General features: G+C 46.3%; 1 protein-coding gene across 1 annotated transcript in view; it reads left to right on the top strand.

The window, feature by feature from the left end:
- LOC311109400 (zinc finger CCHC domain-containing protein 2-like) overlaps nucleotides 1–17,790 on the top strand; it is a 59,696-nt gene that overhangs the window by 26,218 nt on the left and 15,688 nt on the right. The window contains exons 4-6 of the mRNA XM_084152262.1: nucleotides 4,322–4,393; nucleotides 4,690–4,790; nucleotides 15,197–15,315. Coding sequence (XP_084008388.1) covers nucleotides 4,322–4,393; nucleotides 4,690–4,790; nucleotides 15,197–15,315 — 292 coding nt within the window. The remainder of the gene's footprint in view (nucleotides 1–4,321; nucleotides 4,394–4,689; nucleotides 4,791–15,196; nucleotides 15,316–17,790) is intronic.

The following is a 17,790-nucleotide window of genomic DNA, read 5'->3' as shown; positions in this document are numbered from 1 at the left end:
ACGGGGCAGTTATATTCCGTGTGTAGTGATTTTGAACGGGGCAGTTCTATTCCGTGTGTAGTGGTTTTGAACGGGGCAGTTCTATTCCGTGTGTAGTGGTTTTGAACGGGGCAGTTCTATTCCGTGTGTAGTGGTTTTGAACGGGGCAGTTCTATTCTGTGTGTAGTGGTTTTGAACGGGGCAGTTCTATTCCGTGTGTAGTGGTTTTGAACGGGGCAGTTCTATTCCGTGTGTAGTGGTTTTGAACGGGGCAGTTCTATTCCGTGTGTAGTGGTTATGAACGGGCAGTTCTATTCCGTGTGTAGTGGTTTTGAACGGGGCAGTTCTATTCCGTGTGTAGTGGTTTTGAACGGGGCAGTTCTATTCCGTGTGTAGTGGTTTTGAACGGGGCAGTTCTATTCCGTGTGTAGTGGTTTTGAACGGGGCAGTTCTATTCCGTGTGTAGTGGTTTTGAACGGGGCAGTTCTATTCCGTGTGTAGTGGTTTTGAACGGGGCAGTTATATTCCGTGTGTAGTGATTTTGAACGGGGCAGTTCTATTCCGTGTGTAGTGGTTTTGAACGGGGCAGTTCTATTCCGTGTGTAGTGGTTTTGAACGGGGCAGTTCTATTCCGTGTGTAGTGGTTTTGAACGGGGCAGTTCTATTCCGTGTGTAGTGGTTTTGAACGGGGCAGTTCTATTCCGTGTGTAGTGGTTTTGAACGGGGCAGTTCTATTCCGTGTGTAGTGGTTTTGAACGGGGCAGTTCTATTCCGTGTGTAGTGGTTATGAACGGGCAGTTCTATTCCGTGTGTAGTGGTTTTGAACGGGGCAGTTCTATTCCGTGTGTAGTGGTTTTGAACGGGGCAGTTCTATTCCGTGTGTAGTGGTTTTGAACGGGGCAGTTCTATTCCGTGTGTAGTGGTTTTGAACGGGGCAGTTCTATTCCGTGTGTAGTGGTTTTGAACGGGGCAGTTCTATTCCGTGTGTAGTGATTTTGAACGGGGCTGTTCTATTCCGTGTGTAGTGGTTTTGAACGGAGCAGTTCTATTCCGTGTGTAGTGGTTTTGAACGGGGCAGTTCTATTCCGTGTGTAGTGGTTTTGAACGGGGCAGTTCTATTCCGTGTGTAGTGGTTTTGAACGGGGCAGTTCTATTCCGTGTGTAGTGGTTTTGAACGGGGCAGTTCTATTCCGTGTGTAGTGGTTTTGAACGGGGCAGTTCTATTCCGTGTGTAGTGATTTTGAACGGGGCAGTTCTATTCCGTGTGTAGTGGTTTTGAACGGGGCAGTTCTATTCCGTGTGTAGTGGTTTTGAACGGGGCAGTTCTATTCCGTGTGTAGTGGTTTTGAACGGGGCAGTTCTATTCCGTGTGTAGTGGTCTTGTCCTTTCACTCCACGCCACTGCTCTTTCAACACCTATCCCATCTTTTAAAAGACTGCATTTTAAAGCATGGCCTGTCGTGGGTCTCTAAGTGAGGTTTTGGGTAATATGTGCCATTTAGCAGACACTTTTATCCAAAGCGACTTAGTCATGTGTGCATACATTTGTACGTCCCTGGAATGGAATTTCATGATTCTATATCTAAGCTACTGTATTACATTTACATTTACGTCATTTAGCAGACGCTCTTATCCAGAGCGACTTACAAATTGGTGCATTCAACTTATGATAGCCAGTGGGACAACCACCTTATTTTTATATTTTTAATTTTTTTGTGGGGGTAGAAGGATTACTTTTACTTTTATACTATTCAAGGTATTCCTTAAAGAGGTAAGGTTTCAAGTGTCTCCGTTTTTTTGAGGAGGGATGCAACTCTCGCTCTCTTGAAGACGGAAGGGACATAGCCAGCGGTCAAGGATGAGTTGATCAGCGAGGTGAGGTAGGGGAGAAGGTCTCCGGAAATGGTCTGGAGAAGAGAGGAGGGGATAGGGTCAAGCGGGCAGGTTGTTTGGCGGCCGGCCGTCACAAGTCGCAGTATCAATCAATAATTTATTTGTTCATGTCATCATACAGCATACGAGTCATTCATGATGTGAAATGCAATCAAGTGTTATTTTTTAAAATAAAATAACAAAGCGACCATTGAATAATACCGTAAACAATAAATAGGCCTAAACTGTTCTATTTCGGAAATTGCATTCACGCATGAATGCGACTGTTTTTAGTCTTCGCTGTAATAAAAGCTTTACAAAAAAAATTAACTTTACAACAGACTCTCTGGTCCGCTTATAATGTATTTAGTGTTGTCCCAAACGGTCAGCACATTATATGGTAATCTAACAGCACCTGTTTGGCACACATAATATGCAGGCTGCTGTCACGACTTCCTCAGAAGCTGTCTCCTCATTAGTACTTGTATATGTGTTCCCTCTGCCCTTCTTGTCCTTGTGGGTGATTGTTTATTGTGAGGAGAGTGTAGCTCAGTTGAGCTCCGTGTATTTTGTATTGCCGGGGTATATTTTCCCCTTCAAATCTGTAGCAGCTGAATGTAATTTGTACCCAGCAGTGTCTCTCTCTCTCTCTCTCTCTCTCTCTCACAACTTCCTCAGAAGCTGCCTCCTCTCCTTGTTCGGGCAGGCTTCGGCGTTAGTCTTCACCGGCCTTCTAGCCACTGCCGCTCCTCATCTCATCATTCCATTTGTTTTGTCTTGTTTTTCACACACACCTGGTGCATATCCCCTCATCAGTCCCCTGTATAAGTATTCCCTCTGCCCCCCCATGTCTCTGTGTGTGATTTGTTTCCATGTGGAGGTGTCGATAGCTCGGTGGAGCATTATGTACCTTAGTGCCGGGATATTCACCTGTGTGTTTTGTTTTCCCCAGTACGCCGTTAAGTCGCACTGTAGTTGTTTTTTTACGCATTGCTGCGAACTGCTGTATTGGCCGAATAAACCATTATTCTGTGATTCACACCTCCTTGCGCCTGACTCCGTCCAAATCACCCAGCAGCGCTCCTTACCTTTATTTTTCTTGATCTCTATTTTCCACAACTAGTCACATTTAGTCCACACATCTGACTTCCCCTTTACCTCCTGAGCAACCAGTAAACATTCCTACGTTTCGAGTTTATTTGTCACGTCCTCTGCATCCATTTTGCTGTCAACACGTGTTACGTTGTTCAGAGTTTGTTATAACCAATTTATTGATGTGATTATGCTATTACTGGACAAGCATATCACTGCACCTGTAATAACATCTGTAAATCTGTGTACGTGACCAATAAACTTGATTTGATTTGAGGCATTGCATATGACCGAAAAATGGTGCCCTATGTCCAATGGTTTCTCTATAGGCCTTGTCAATAGGTTTAGCCGGCATGGGTTTAAATGCATCCCACAGTAGAGGTGTTTGTTTATTCTCACTGTAGTGTGGAACATTGTGGGACCTCTGGCGGGGGGGGGGGCCTAACTTCATTGAGGAACAAATCGCTCAGCACACCACCTGATTTATGTTTCCCCCCACACTGTGATGCTGTGAGATTCTGCACCGCCTTCACTTCCTGTTTCTAACGGATGCTGTTCCTGTGACCCATGTGTCATCCACACTTACATGATTCCAGTGGGAGACGTGATTTGTTCGTCATTATCACATGGGCCAACAGTTTCACTCTCTTCCCTCAGACAGTTAGCCTAGATATTGATTGCTGTCATTACCCCTCTGTAGCTTCCTCTAAGCCTAAACCCCTGCTGTCAGAAAGGACATCTCTATGGCTGGCCGGGACGCTGTGTTTTGGACTGTTTGATCATATCCGGTAGTAGTAGGCCAACTAACTGTTGTAGTAGGCCAACTAACTGTTGTAGTAGGCCAACTAACTGTTGAACTGACTTAACTGTTGAGGAAAAGCCCCTGAAACTCTCCCAAGAATACCATCGTCCAAGTACAAGTCATTAGGTTGGGAAAGCAGAAAAGCACAACCGCGGGGGCTGTACAAACACAAACAAGACTTTTCAGAAGATCAACCGCGGGGGCTGTAAAAACACAAACAAGACTTTCCTGAAGATCTGATCAAACCAAACAGTTTTCACAGCAGGGCAGACTAAAGAGCTTTTCTAGCGTCTCGTAGTGCTTGGCTGACATAATTCTTTATTATTGTCTTCTAGGGATAATCTTGATCATCTCTATTACCGCCGATGGTGTGTAAGCAGCAAAGCCAAGATGGTAGATTTGTAAATGTTGTTTGTTTGAGGAAAAACATTCCCATGTTGTGATTTTGTTACCCCTTCTTACGGTGTCCTTACCCAATGTATTTTTTTCCTTACCCAATGTTCCCTTCAATATCTGGTAACATTAATTTACATCCCTTGGATGATAAGAGTAACAATACTTGATCTTCTCTTTCAGGTGAAGTGGTCTGACTCCTCATCCAGCAATGTCACGAAAACACAGCTTGAACTGGAGAGCTTCTTGTTGAAGGTATTTTCACTAACTGTGTTTTTATAAATGCTGCAAACTGCCAGCTACCCCTGTTATCGTCCCAAATTGACTGAATTGAAATGGAATTGACCCCAAGTTCCCTGCATTGTATTGACTGGATGTTCACCCACTGATAATAAGCAGGGATAATTAACTAACTTAATTAGTTAGTTAATTGAATAATTACTTAACCTAATTCAATTAAATGTTAATGATCTCTCCTAGCTCTTGTTTTTAAGGTACTTGTTTGAATGGTGCTGTACATGACATCACTTTTCCCTCTCCCCGTCCTGCAGCTTCCCAAGGAGCAGTCCACTGAGTCGTTTGAGAAGGGCATCCTCCGGCTACTCAACCAGGGAGACGAGTACGAGAACAGGGGGGTGGAGAGGAACCTCAAGTGAGTTCTGCTTTGCTGCCTACCTGATTCATTGGTTGGTTGGTTGGTTGGTTGATGGATTGGGAAAAAATATGCACTAAATAGTACAATCCCAGGGACCCTGGGGATATGGGGATAACATGTTAAAGAGATTCTATTTATTTCCAATGTGGTCCACAAAGGCCTTGACTAGAGCCCATTAGATAACAGACTAGAGCCCATTAGATAACAGACTAGAGCCCGTTAGATAACAGACTAGAGCCCGTTAGATAACAGACTAGAGCCCGTTAGATAACAGACTAGAGCCCGTTGGATAACAGACTAGAGCCCGTTGGATAACAGACTAGAGCCCGTTAGATAACAGACTAGAGCCCATTAGATAACAGACTAGAGCCCATTAGATAACAGACTAGAGCCCGTTAGATAACAGACTAGAACCCATTAGATAACAGACTAGAGCCCATTAGATAACAGACTAGAGCCAGTTAGATAACAGACTAGAGCCCATTAGATAAGACTAGAGCCCATTAGATAAGACTAGAGCCCATTAGATAAGACTAGAGCCCATTAGATAACAGACTAGAGCCCATTAGATAACAGACTAGAACCCATTAGATAAGACTAGAGTCCATTAGATAACAGACTAGAGCCCATTAGATAACAGACTAGAGCCCGTTAGATAACAGACTAGAGCCCATTAGATAACAGACTAGAGCCCGTTAGATAACAGACTAGAGCCCGTTAGATAACAGACTAGAGCCCGTTAGATAACAGACTAGAACCCATTAGATAACAGACTAGAGCCAGTTAGATAACAGACTAGAGCCCATTAGATAAGACTAGAGCCCATTAGATAAGACTAGAGCCCATTAGATAAGACTAGAGTCCATTAGATAACAGACTAGAGCCCGTTAGATAACAGACTAGAGCCCCTTAGATAACAGACTAGAGCCCCTTAGATAACAGACTAGAGCCCGTTAGATAACAGACTAGAGTCCATTAGATAACAGACTAGAGCCCATTAGATAACAGACTAGAGCCCGTTAGATAACAGACTAGAACCCATTAGATAACAGACTAGAGCCCATTAGATAAGACTAGAGTCCATTAGATAACAGACTAGAGTCCATTAGATAACAGACTAGAGTCCATTAGATAACAGACTAGAGCCCATTAGATAACAGACTAGAGCCCGTTAGATAACAGACTAGAGCCCGTTAGATAACAGACTAGAGCCCGTTAGATAACAGACTAGAGCCCATTAGATAACAGACTAGAGCCCATTAGATAACAGACTAGAGCCCGTTAGATAACAGACTAGAGCCCGTTAGATAACAGACTAGAACCCGTTAGATAACAGACTAGAGCCCATTAGATAACAGACTAGAACCCGTTAGATAAGACTAGACAAATTTGACTGTTCTCACCTACAGTAGGCTGATAGAAAATGATTTTGCTAAATTGGCAATACCGCTAAACAAGCAGCTAATCTCAGGAATGTTGGAACGAAATGTTTTGAAGGAACTGAAAGACAATCCAGATATTGTGATAAAAAAATGCTGTTAAGGGAGGGTCTATTGTGGTATGAAGCAGGGAAGAGTATGGTAGTGAGGTATCCGTTCCAGAATACAAAAGGATATAGATGGCTTCATTGATAACGCTCTTTCAGAGGGTTGGATAACGGAAACGGAGAAGGAGAAGGACTTTCTCGTTACGCCACAACCAGCCTGTCCAGTTTAGTATGGATAAACCTCCTTTCCGTCCCATAGTGTCAGGCAACAGTAGCCCTGTTGAACCCCTATCTCAGTATGTTGATTTCTTCAACTCTAAATGTGTGCCAGCATTGCCAGCCTTTTTAGGAGATACCAGGGGATGTGCTTACAATCATCGATTAACTATAGATGCGACACCGAAAGCATCTTGTTTACATTTGACGTTCAGTCTCTCTACACTAATATTCCGCATGACGCAGGCCTACGAGCGCTCTCTCGCCATCTCAACACTAGACCGGAGGGTATCTTACCTCCGTCTACAGGACGCAGGCCTACGAGCGCTCTCTCGCCATCTCAACACTAGACCGGAGGGTATCTTACCTCCGTCTACAGGACGCAGGCCTACGAGCGCTCTCTCGCCATCTCAACACTAGACCGGAGGGTATCTTACCTCCGTCTACAGGACGCAGGCCTACGAGCGCTCTCTCGCCATCTCAACACTAGACCGGAGGGTATCTTACCTCCGTCTACAGGACGCCGGCCTACGAGCGCTCTCTCGCCATCTCAACACTAGACCGGAGGGTATCTTACCTCCGTCTACAGGACGCAGGCCTACGAGCGCTCTCTCGCCATCTCAACACTAGACCGGAGGGTATCTTACCTCCGTCTACAGGACGCCGGCCTACGAGCGCTCTCTCGCCATCTCAACACTAGACCGGAGGGTATCTTACCTCCGTTTACAGGACGCAGGCCTACGAGCGCTCTCTCGCCATCTCAACACTAGACCGGGAGGGTATCTTACCTCCGTCTACAGGACGCAGGCCTACGAGCGCTCTCTCGCCATCTCAACACTAGACCGGAGGGTATCTTACCTCCGTCTACAGGACGCAGGCCTACGAGCGCTCTCTCGCCATCTCATCACTAGACCGGAGGGTATCTTACCTCCGTCTACAGGACGCCGGCCTACGAGCGCTCTCTCGCCATCTCAACACTAGACCGGAGGGTATCTTACCTCCGTCTACAGGACGCAGGCCTACGAGCGCTCTCTCGCCATCTCAACACTAGACCGGGAGGGTATCTTACCTCCGTCTACAGGACGCAGGCCTACGAGCGCTCTCTCGCCATCTCAACACTAGACCGGAGGGTATCTTACCTCCGTCTACAGGACGCAGGCCTACGAGCGCTCTCTCGCCATCTCAACACTAGACCGGAGGGTATCTTACCTCCGTCTGACTTTATTCAGTCTCTCACTGGAAAAAGCTCTCTCATCAAATGACTTCTAATATGCGGGCAGTTTCTACCAACAGATTCAGGGTACAGCGATGGGAGCTGCATTCACTCCTAACTATGCAGATGTATTTATGGGACACTGGGAGGAGACCTTCATGTATGATGTCCAGAAAACCCCATATTTCCAGAATGTCGCCCTTTGGGAAAAGATACATAGACGACATCCTACTGGTGTGGAACAGTACTGACGCTCTTCTCTGAGTTCATTTCTTATATTAACTTATCTGACCCCCAAATCTCAGATTCACAGCAGAGAGAAGTCGGGAGAAAATAGACTTCTTGGATCTTACAATCCACAAAAATAAAGAAAACAAGTTGGAGTGTATCATCTTCAACATGCAGACAGTAACCACCCGGTACATGTTAAGCGGAACATGCCTACTACATACACACGGACGTAACTGTAGTACAGACGTGGATTTAGAGCGCAAAGCTAATGACATGCGGCACCAGGTTCCTGCAACGCGGGTATGATAAGGGTGTCATTGAACAGGCCTATACCCGTGCTAGAGAGAATGAACGTCAAAGCCTACGCACTGGCACTAGTAGAAACCAGGACAAAACACCCCCCACGTTTGTGTTTTTTTCCACCATGTGCCGGTCGCGTCAAATCCATTGTATTGAAACACTGGAACATCCTCAAAAGTGATCCAAAATCTACGAGAGTTCACAACATTGCCCCCCTCGCATTTGTTTTTCGCCGTGCACACAATCTAGCCGACTCCATTACGGCACAGCATGCCCAAGAAGTGTGACACTTGGCTCCCAGGCCTGCCAAAAGGCAGTTACAAGTGTGGGCACTGTGTACATTATGACAACACGACCAATACTAAAGTTTTTTTTACCACAGGTAAAGAATACAAAACCCAAAGCTTCATTCATTGTAGCACCACGAGTATCAAATACATGCTGAAATGCATCTGCAGGGTTGCTTCTATTGGTCAAACTAAACTAGCGTTGGAACTCTGCATTGCGGAACACAAGGCTGCTATTACATTTACATTTTACATTTACATTTACGTCATTTAGCAGACGCTCTTATCCAGAGCGACTTACAAATAGGTGCATTCACCTTACAGCCAGTGGGATAACCACTTTACAATTTTTTTTATTATTTTTTTTGGGGTGGGTTGGGGTAAGGGGGGGTTAGAAGGATTACTTTATCCTATCCCAGGTATTCCTTAATCCTATCCCAGGTATTCCTTAATCCTATCCCAGGTATTCCTATTAGAAGTATAAACGCAGACTATTCTATTGCGCGTCACTGCATCGAAGCCAACCGTGGCTCACCTTCCTGCCTGCACTTTATTGCCATAGAACTCATCCAGATTTTACCAAGAGGAGGTGACATCGTACGTAAACTAAAACAAAGAGAGGCATTCTGGCAGCACTCCTTAGACACTGTGGATCCTAAGGGGCAGTACTCCTTAGACACTGTGGATCCTAAGGGGCAGCACTCCTTAGACACTGTGGATCCTAAGGGGCAGTACTCCTTAGACACTGTGGATCCTAAGGGGCAGTACTCCTTAGACACTGTGGATCCTAAGGGGCAGTACTCCTTAGACACTGTGGATCCTAAGGGGCAGCACTCCTTAGACACTGTGGATGTTTCACTGTCCTCATTTCTATAATGGTGTTGCCTTGATGTTTTGGGTCTCTGTGTCTCCAGATTCACAGACACCCAAATATCACCTATGTATATGTTGACATGGCCTATTGATTAACCAGACACACTATTTATATTTTTATTTTGTGCTATAATTTGCCATTTACCTTGAAACATATTATCGTTATAGTTGTTTTATATAGTTGTGTCTCAGTGGGCCACTAGGGTATAAATAGGTGCTATGTGCAATGGTCAGGTCACTCTGAGGAAGACGTCAGGTCACTCTGAGGAAGACGTCAGGTCACTCTGAGGAAGACGTCAGGTCACTCTGAGGAAGACGTCAGGTCACTCTGAGGAAGACGTCAGGTCACGCTGAGGAAGACGTCAGGTCACTCTGAGGAAGACGTCAGGTCACTCTGAGGAAGACGTCAGGTCACTCTGAGGAAGACGTCAGGTCACTCTGAGGAAGACGTCAGGTCACTCTGAGGAAGACGTCAGGTCACTCTGAGGAAGACGTCAGGTCACGCTGAGGAAGACGTCAGGTCACTCTGAGGAAGACGTCAGGTCACTCTGAGGAAGACGTCAGGTCACTCTGAGGAAGACGTCAGGTTACTCTGAGGAAGACGTCAGGTCACGCTGAGGAAGACGTCAGGTCACTCTGAGGAAGACGTCAGGTCACTCTGAGGAAGACGTCAGGTCACTCTGAGGAAGACGTCAGGTCACTCTGAGGAAGACGTCAGGTCACTCTGAGGAAGACGTCTTGGCTCCCAGGCCTGCCAAAAGGCAGTTACAAGTGTGGGCACTGTGTACATTATGACAACACGACCAATACTAAAGTTTTTTTTTACCACCGGTAAAGAATACAAAACCCAAAGCTTCATTCATTGTAGCACCACGAGTATCAAATACATGCTGAAATGCATCTGCAGGGTTGCTTCTATTGGTCAAACTAAACTAGCGTTGGAACTCTGCATTGGGGGAACACAAGGCTGCTATTACATTTACATTTACGTCATTTAGCAGACGCTCTTATCCAGAGCGACTTACAAATAGGTGCATTCACCTTATAGCCAGTGGGATAACCACTTTACAATTTTTTGTATAATTTTTTTTTGTGGGGGTGGGTTGGGGTAAGGGGGGGGGGGGTTGAAGGATTACTTAATCCTATCCCAGGTATTCCTATTAGAAGTATAAACGCGGACTATTCTATTGCGCGTCACTGCATCGAAGCCAACCGTGGCTCACCTTCCTGCCTGCGCTTTATTGCCATAGAACTCATCCAGATTTTACCAAGAGGAGGTGACATCGTACGTAAACTAAAACAAAGAGAGGCATTCTGGCAGTACTCCTTAGACACTGTGGATCCTAAGGGGCAGTACTCCTTAGACACTGTGGATCCTAAGGGGCAGTACTCCTTAGACACTGTGGATCCTAAGGGGCAGTACTCCTTAGACACTGTGGATCCTAAGGGGCAGTACTCCTTAGACACTGTGGATCCTAAGGGGCAGTACTCCTTAGACACTGTGGATCCTAAAGGGCAGTACTCCTTAGACACTGTGGATCCTCAGGGGCAGTACTCCTTAGACACTGTGGATCCTAAGGGGCAGTACTCCTTAGACACTGTGGATCCTAAGGGGCAGTACTCCTTAGACACTGTGGATCGTAAGGGGCAGTACTCCTTAGACACTGTGGATCCTAAGGGGCAGTACTCCTTAGACACTGTGGATCCTAAAGGGCAGTACTCCTTAGACACTGTGGATCCTAAGGGGCAGTACTCCTTAGACACTGTGGATCCTAAGGGGCAGCACTCCTTAGACACTGTGGATGTTTCACTGTCCTCATTTCTATAATGGTGTTGCCTTGATGTTTTGGGTCTCTGTGTCTCCAGATTCACGGACACCCAAATATCACCTATGTAAATGTTGACATGGCCTATTGATTAACCAGACACACTATTTATATTTTTATTTTGTGCTATAATTTGCCATTTACCTTGAAACATATTATCGTTATAGTTGTTTTATATAGTTGTGTCTCAGTGGGCCACTAGGGTATAAATAGATGCTATGTGCAATGGTCAGGTCACTCTGAGGAAGACGTCAGGTCACTGAGGAAGACGTCAGGTCACTCTGAGGAAGACGTCAGGTCACGCTGAGGAAGACGTCAGGTCACGCTGAGGAAGACGTCAGGTCACTCTGAGGAAGACGTCAGGTCACGCTGAGGAAGACGTCAGGTCACTCTGAGGAAGACGTCAGGTCACGCTGAGGAAGACGTCAGGTCACTCTGAGGAAGACGTCAGCTTGACATCGAAATGTCAGTCCCCTGTCCTCGTCCTGTACGGTGGATTAAAGTGACCAATAAGAAATCAATCTCAACAAATCTTTTTTTGTTGAGCGCTCCATCTTCTTTTTTACATCAAGTGAGCCCTTCTGGAAGTGTTTCTTGGTAAGCCCTTCTGGAAGTATTTCTTGGTAAGCCCTTCTGGAAGTGTTTCTTGGTAAGCCCTTCTGGAAGTGTTTCTTGGTAAGCCCTTCTGGAAGTGTTTCTTGGTAAGCCCTTCTGGAAGTGTTTCTTGGTAAGCCCTTCTGGAAGTGTTTCTTGGTAAGCCCTTCTGGAAGTGTTTCTTGGTAAGCCCTTCTGGAAGTGTTTCTTGGTAAGCCCTTCTGGAAGTGTTTCTTGGTAAGCCCTTCTGGAAGTGTTTCTTGGTAAGCCCTTCTGGAAGTGTTTCTTGGTAAGCCCTTCTGGAAGTGTTTCTTGGTAAGCCCTTCTGGAAGTGTTTCTTGGTAAGCCCTTCTGGTGATTTTTGTCCTTGTTTTTGAGCATCCCTCCTTTCCTTTGTTTGCTGAAGGCCACCTGAACTCTGGACTGTATTGTATGGACATGACTTACTCCCTTGGTTACTGTGAGGGGCCGTTTCATGTTGTGTGGACAACAGTGCCCCCTGCTGGAAACCACTTCTAGTCAGTTTCATTTTTCTGGAAAATGAAAGCTTCAAGGGCCAATAGCTCTGCTCATAGATAACAAAAAAACAAACCACACAAGTTTGAAGCATTTATCCTTTGCAATGTGGGCCTATTCAAGAGGAATTCGATGTTTAGGTGATGATTGGATTAAATAAATGGCACAGTGTGCCTGGTCAGTGAAGCGTTCACACACACACACACACACACACACACACACACACACACACACACACACACACAGGTTGAGCTTGGGTTTCTCATCCAAAGGGCACGGCCACTTGTCGTCAGTCAGCTGGATAAGGCCATTGTTCCTTCCAGCCACTAGGCAGTCACACCCCTTGTGTCCAATATCTGACCATATTAATGGAACTAGACAACTAGGCTACAGATGAAACTCAGCCCCTGCTAGACCACGATTAGCCACTAGCTAACACAGCCCCTGCTAGGCCACGATTAGCCACTAGCTAACACAGCCCCTGCTAGGCCACGATTAGCCACTAGCTAACACAGCCCCTGCTAGGCCACGATTAGCCACTAGCTAACACAGCCCCTGCTAGGCCACGATTAGCCACTAGCTAACACAGCCCCTGCTAGGCCACGATTAGCCACTAGCTAACACAGCCCCTGCTAGGCCACGATTAGCCACTAGCTAACACGGCCCCTGCTAGGCCACGATTAGCCACTAGCTAACACAGCCCCTGCTAGGCCACGATTAGCCACTAGCTAACACAGCCCCTGCTAGGCCACGATTAGCCACTAGCTAACACAGCCCCTGCTAGGCCACGATTAGCCACTAGCTAACACAGCCCCTGCTAGGCCACGATTAGCCACTAGCTAACACAGCCCCTGCTAGGCCACGATTAGCCACTAGCTAACACAGCCCCTGCTAGGCCACGATTAGCCACTAGCTAACACAGCCCCTGCTAGGCCACGATTAGCCACTAGCTAACACAGCCCCTGCTAGGCCACGATTAGCCACTAGCTAACACGGCCCCTGCTAGGCCACGATTAGCCACTAGCTAACACAGCCCCTGCTAGGCCACGATTAGCCACTAGCTAACACAGCCCCTGCTAGGCCACGATTAGCCACTAGCTAACACAGCCCCTGCTAGGCCACGATTAGCCACTAGCTAACACAGCCCCTGCTAGGCCACGATTAGCCACTAGCTAACACAGCCCCTGCTAGGCCACGATTAGCCACTAGCTAACACAGCCCCTGCTAGGCCACGATTAGCCACTAGCTAACACAGCCCCTGCTAGGCCACGATTAGCCACTAGCTAACACGGCCCCTGCTAGGCCACGATTAGCCACTAGCTAACATCAATTCAGCATTTGTTTGATCAAATGTCCTTATTGCGCTGATATTGCAAAGTTAACAGAATTTGCTCTCTGGTGAGGTTCCACGTGAAACCAAATAGAAGAGATGAGATTATTTCTGTTTGACATTTGGGATCCCGCCGTGTTGCCACGGCACGTTTTATCTCTCACAATCTGGTGGTAGATCAAATATTACCTTCAGAGAATTAAGGTATAAGTCAAACTAAGGAGTGGATCTTCAGAAATTGCATGGATCCTGGTGAAAAGAGCAGCGCCCCTATTCATAAAGAGTCAAGAGTGCTGATCTAGGATCACGTCCTTGCACATTTTAGTCATTTAGCAGACGTTCTTATCCAGAGCGACTTAGGGTGAAGTGCCTTTCTCAAGGGCACATCAACAGATTTTTCACCTAGGGGATTCACACGAGCTAACTTTTGGTTACTGGTCCAACACTCTTAACCACTAGGCTACCTCCTGCCCCGTGTAATCATACTCATTATGATGTAAAAGGCCTACTCCTACTCTGAGACTCGTTAGGAATACGCAGAGCGTCCTGTTAAACTCCAGCCTACTTCACGTTCTACCCCACACAGTGAGTTCAGCTAGGAATACGGGCCCAGAGCGTCCTGTTAAACTCCAGCCTACTCCACGTTCTACCCCACACAGTGAGTTCAGCTAGGAATACGGGCCCAGAGCGTCCTGTTAAACTCCAGCCTACTCCACGTTCTACCCCACACAGTGAGTTCAGCTAGGAATACGGGCCCAGAGCGTCCTGTTAAACTCCAGCCTACTCCACGTTCTACCCCACACAGTGAGTTCAGCTAGGAATACGGGCCCAGAGCGTCCTGTTAAACTCCAGCCTACTCCACGTTCTACCCCACACAGTGAGTTCAGCTAGGAATACGGGCCCAGAGCGTCCTGTTAAACTCCAGCCTACTCCACGTTCTACCCCACACAGTGAGTTCAGCTAGGAATACGGGCCCAGAGCGTCCTGTTAAACTCCAGCCTACTCCACGTTCTACCCCACACAGTGAGTTCAGCTAGGAATACGGGCCCAGAGCGTCCTGTTAAACTCCAGCCTACTCCACGTTCTACCCCACACAGTGAGTTCAGCTAGGAATACGGGCCCAGAGCGTCCTGTTAAACTCCAGCCTACTCCACGTTCTACCCCACACAGTGAGTTCAGCTAGGAATACGGGCCCAGAGCGTCCTGTTAAACTCCAGCCTACTTCACGTTCTACCCCACACAGTGAGTTCAGCTAGGAATACGGGCCCAGAGCGTCCTGTTAAACTCCAGCCTACTTCACGTTCTACCCCACACAGTGAGTTCAGCTAGGAATACGGGCCCAGAGCGTCCTGTTAAACTCCAGCCTACTTCACGTTCTACCCCACACAGTGAGTTCAGCTAGGAATACGGGCCCAGAGCGTCCTGTTAAACTCCAGCCTACTTCACGTTCTACCCCACACAGTGAGTTCAGCTCATAGACTGACCTTGGCACTTTTTGCTTCCACCCTTCTCTTCTTTTTTTTCTTGCCAGGGAGAAGTTTCTGTCGGCTCCACAAGCTTTCCGACAGACAAGGAAGGTCTGTGGCTTCTTCCTGTGTGAGTCCTCCTCCTCCTCCTCCTCCTCTTCCTCCTCCTGCAGCTGCAGCAGATGTAAGTTGTGTGTGTGTGTGTGTGTGTGTGTGTGTGTGTGTGTGTGTGTGTGTGTGTGTGTGTGTGTGTGTGTGTGTGTGTGTGTGTGTGTGTGTGCGCGTGTGTGGCCAAGCCAGACATCTCTTCCATTACTAGATAGATAGGTTTGGATAGGTTTTATTTACACAAATACATGTGCCACAATGGAGCACTTTGGCAGTTTACAATAAAGCTTACATAAAATACAGTATCCTATTTCAGGCATAAATCCTCTACAGCAACCCAACCCCTCAACCATAATCACATGTCCATCAGCTATGATAATCACATGTCCTTCAGCTAAGATAATCACATGTCCTTCAGCTATGATAATCACATGTCCTTCAGCTATGATAATCACATGTCCATCAGGTATGATAATCACATGTCCTTCAGCTATGATAATCACATGTCCTTCAGCTATGATAATCACATGTCCATCAGGTATGATAATCACGTGTGCATCAGGTATGTAGATGATATATACTATCCATGACCGTACCAGTGTTTCCCGTATATTTATGGTGGTGGGCCGCTGCTAAATTGTTGCCGCTCCAAAAAATGAATATATATATATATATATATATATATATATATATATATACATACATACAGTGAGGGGAAAAAAGTATTTGATCCCCTGCTGATTTTGTACGTTTGCCCACTGACAAAGAAATGATCAGTCTATAATTTTAATGGTAGGTTTATTTGAACAGTGAGAGACAGAATAACAACAAAAAAATCCAGAAAAACGCATGTCAAAAATGTTATACATTGATTTTCATTTTAAATGAGGGAAATAAGTATTTGACCCCCTCTCAATCAGAAAGATTTCTGTCTCCCAGGTGTCTTTTATACAGGTAACGAGCTGAGATTAGGAGCACACTCTTAAAGGGAGTGCTCCTAATCTCAGTTTGTTACCTGTATAAAAGACACCTGTCCACAGAAGCAATCAATCAGATTCCTAACTCTCCACCATGACCAAGACCAAAGAGCTCTCCAAGGATGTCAGGGACAAGATTGTAGACCTACACAAGGCTGGAATGGGCTACAAGACCATCGCCAAGCAGCTTGGTGAGAAGGTGACAATAGTTGGTGCGATTATTCGTCGCAAATGGAAGAAACACAAAAGAACTGTCAATCTCCCTCAGCCTGGGGCTCCATGCAAGATTTCACCTCGTGGAGTTGCAATGATCATGAGAACGGTGAGGAATCAGCCCAGAACTACACGGGAGGATCTTGTCAATGATCTCAAGGCAGCTGGGACCATAGTCACCAAAAAACAATTGGTAACACACTACGCCGTGAAGGACTGAAATCCTGCAGCGCCAGCAAGGTCCCCCTGCTCAAGAAAGCACATATACAGGCCCGTCTGAAGTTTGCCAATGAACATCTGAATGATTCAGAGGAGAACTGGGTGAAAGTGTTGTGGTCAGATGAGACCAAAATGGAGTTCTTTGGCATCAACTCAACTCGCCGTGTTTGGAGGAGGAGGAGGAATGCTGCCTATGACCCAAAGAACACCATCCCCACCATCAAACATGGAGGTGGAAACTTTATGCTTTGGGGGTGTTTTTCTGCTAAGGGGACAGGACAACTTCACCGCATCAAAGGGACGATGGACAGGGCCATGTACTATCAAATCTTGGGTGAGAACCTCCTTCCCTCAGCCAGGACATTGAAAATGGGTCGTGGGTGGGTATTCCAGCATGACAATGACCCAAAACACATGGCCAAGGCAACAAAGGAGTGGCTCAAGAAGAAGCACATTAAGGTCCTGGAGTGGCCTAGCCAGTCTCCAGACCTTAATCCCATATAAAATCTGTGGAGGGAGCTGAAGGTTCGAGTTGCCAAACGTCAGCCTCGAAACCTTAATGACTTGGAGAAGATCTGCAAAGAGGAGTGGGTCAAAATCCCTCCTGAGATGTGTGCAAACCTGGTGGCCAACTACAAGAAATGTCTGACCTCTGTGATTGCCAACAAGGGTTTTGCCACCAAGTACTAAGTCATGTTTTGCAGAGGGGTCAAATACTTATTTCCCTCATTTAAAATGCAAATCAATTTATAACATTTTTGACATGCGTTATTCTGGATGTTTTTGTTGTTATTCTGTCTCTCACTGTTCAAAAAACCTACCATAAAAATTATAGACTGATCATTTCTTTGTCAGTGGGCAAACGTACAAAATCAGCAGGGGATCAAATACTTTTTTCCCTCACTGTATATGTGTGTATATTTTCAGCAAACTTAGCATGTGTAAATATTTGTATGAACATAACAAGATTCATCAACTGAGACATAAACTGAACAAGTTCCACAGACATGTGACTAACAGAAATTGATTAATGTGTCCCTGAACAAAGGGGGGGGGGGGGGGGGTCAAAATCAAAAGTAACAGTCAGTAAAGTACTGCATCTCCTCCTCATGGACTGCACCAGATTTGCCAGTTCTTGCTGT

Source organism: Coregonus lavaretus, assembly GCF_964263955.1.
Source record: "Coregonus lavaretus genome assembly, chromosome: 34".
In the NCBI taxonomy this organism is placed as follows: Eukaryota; Metazoa; Chordata; class Actinopteri; order Salmoniformes; family Salmonidae; genus Coregonus; species Coregonus lavaretus.
Note: the sequence above shows the minus strand (reverse complement) of the source record. Positions and strands in the feature narration are given on the sequence as shown.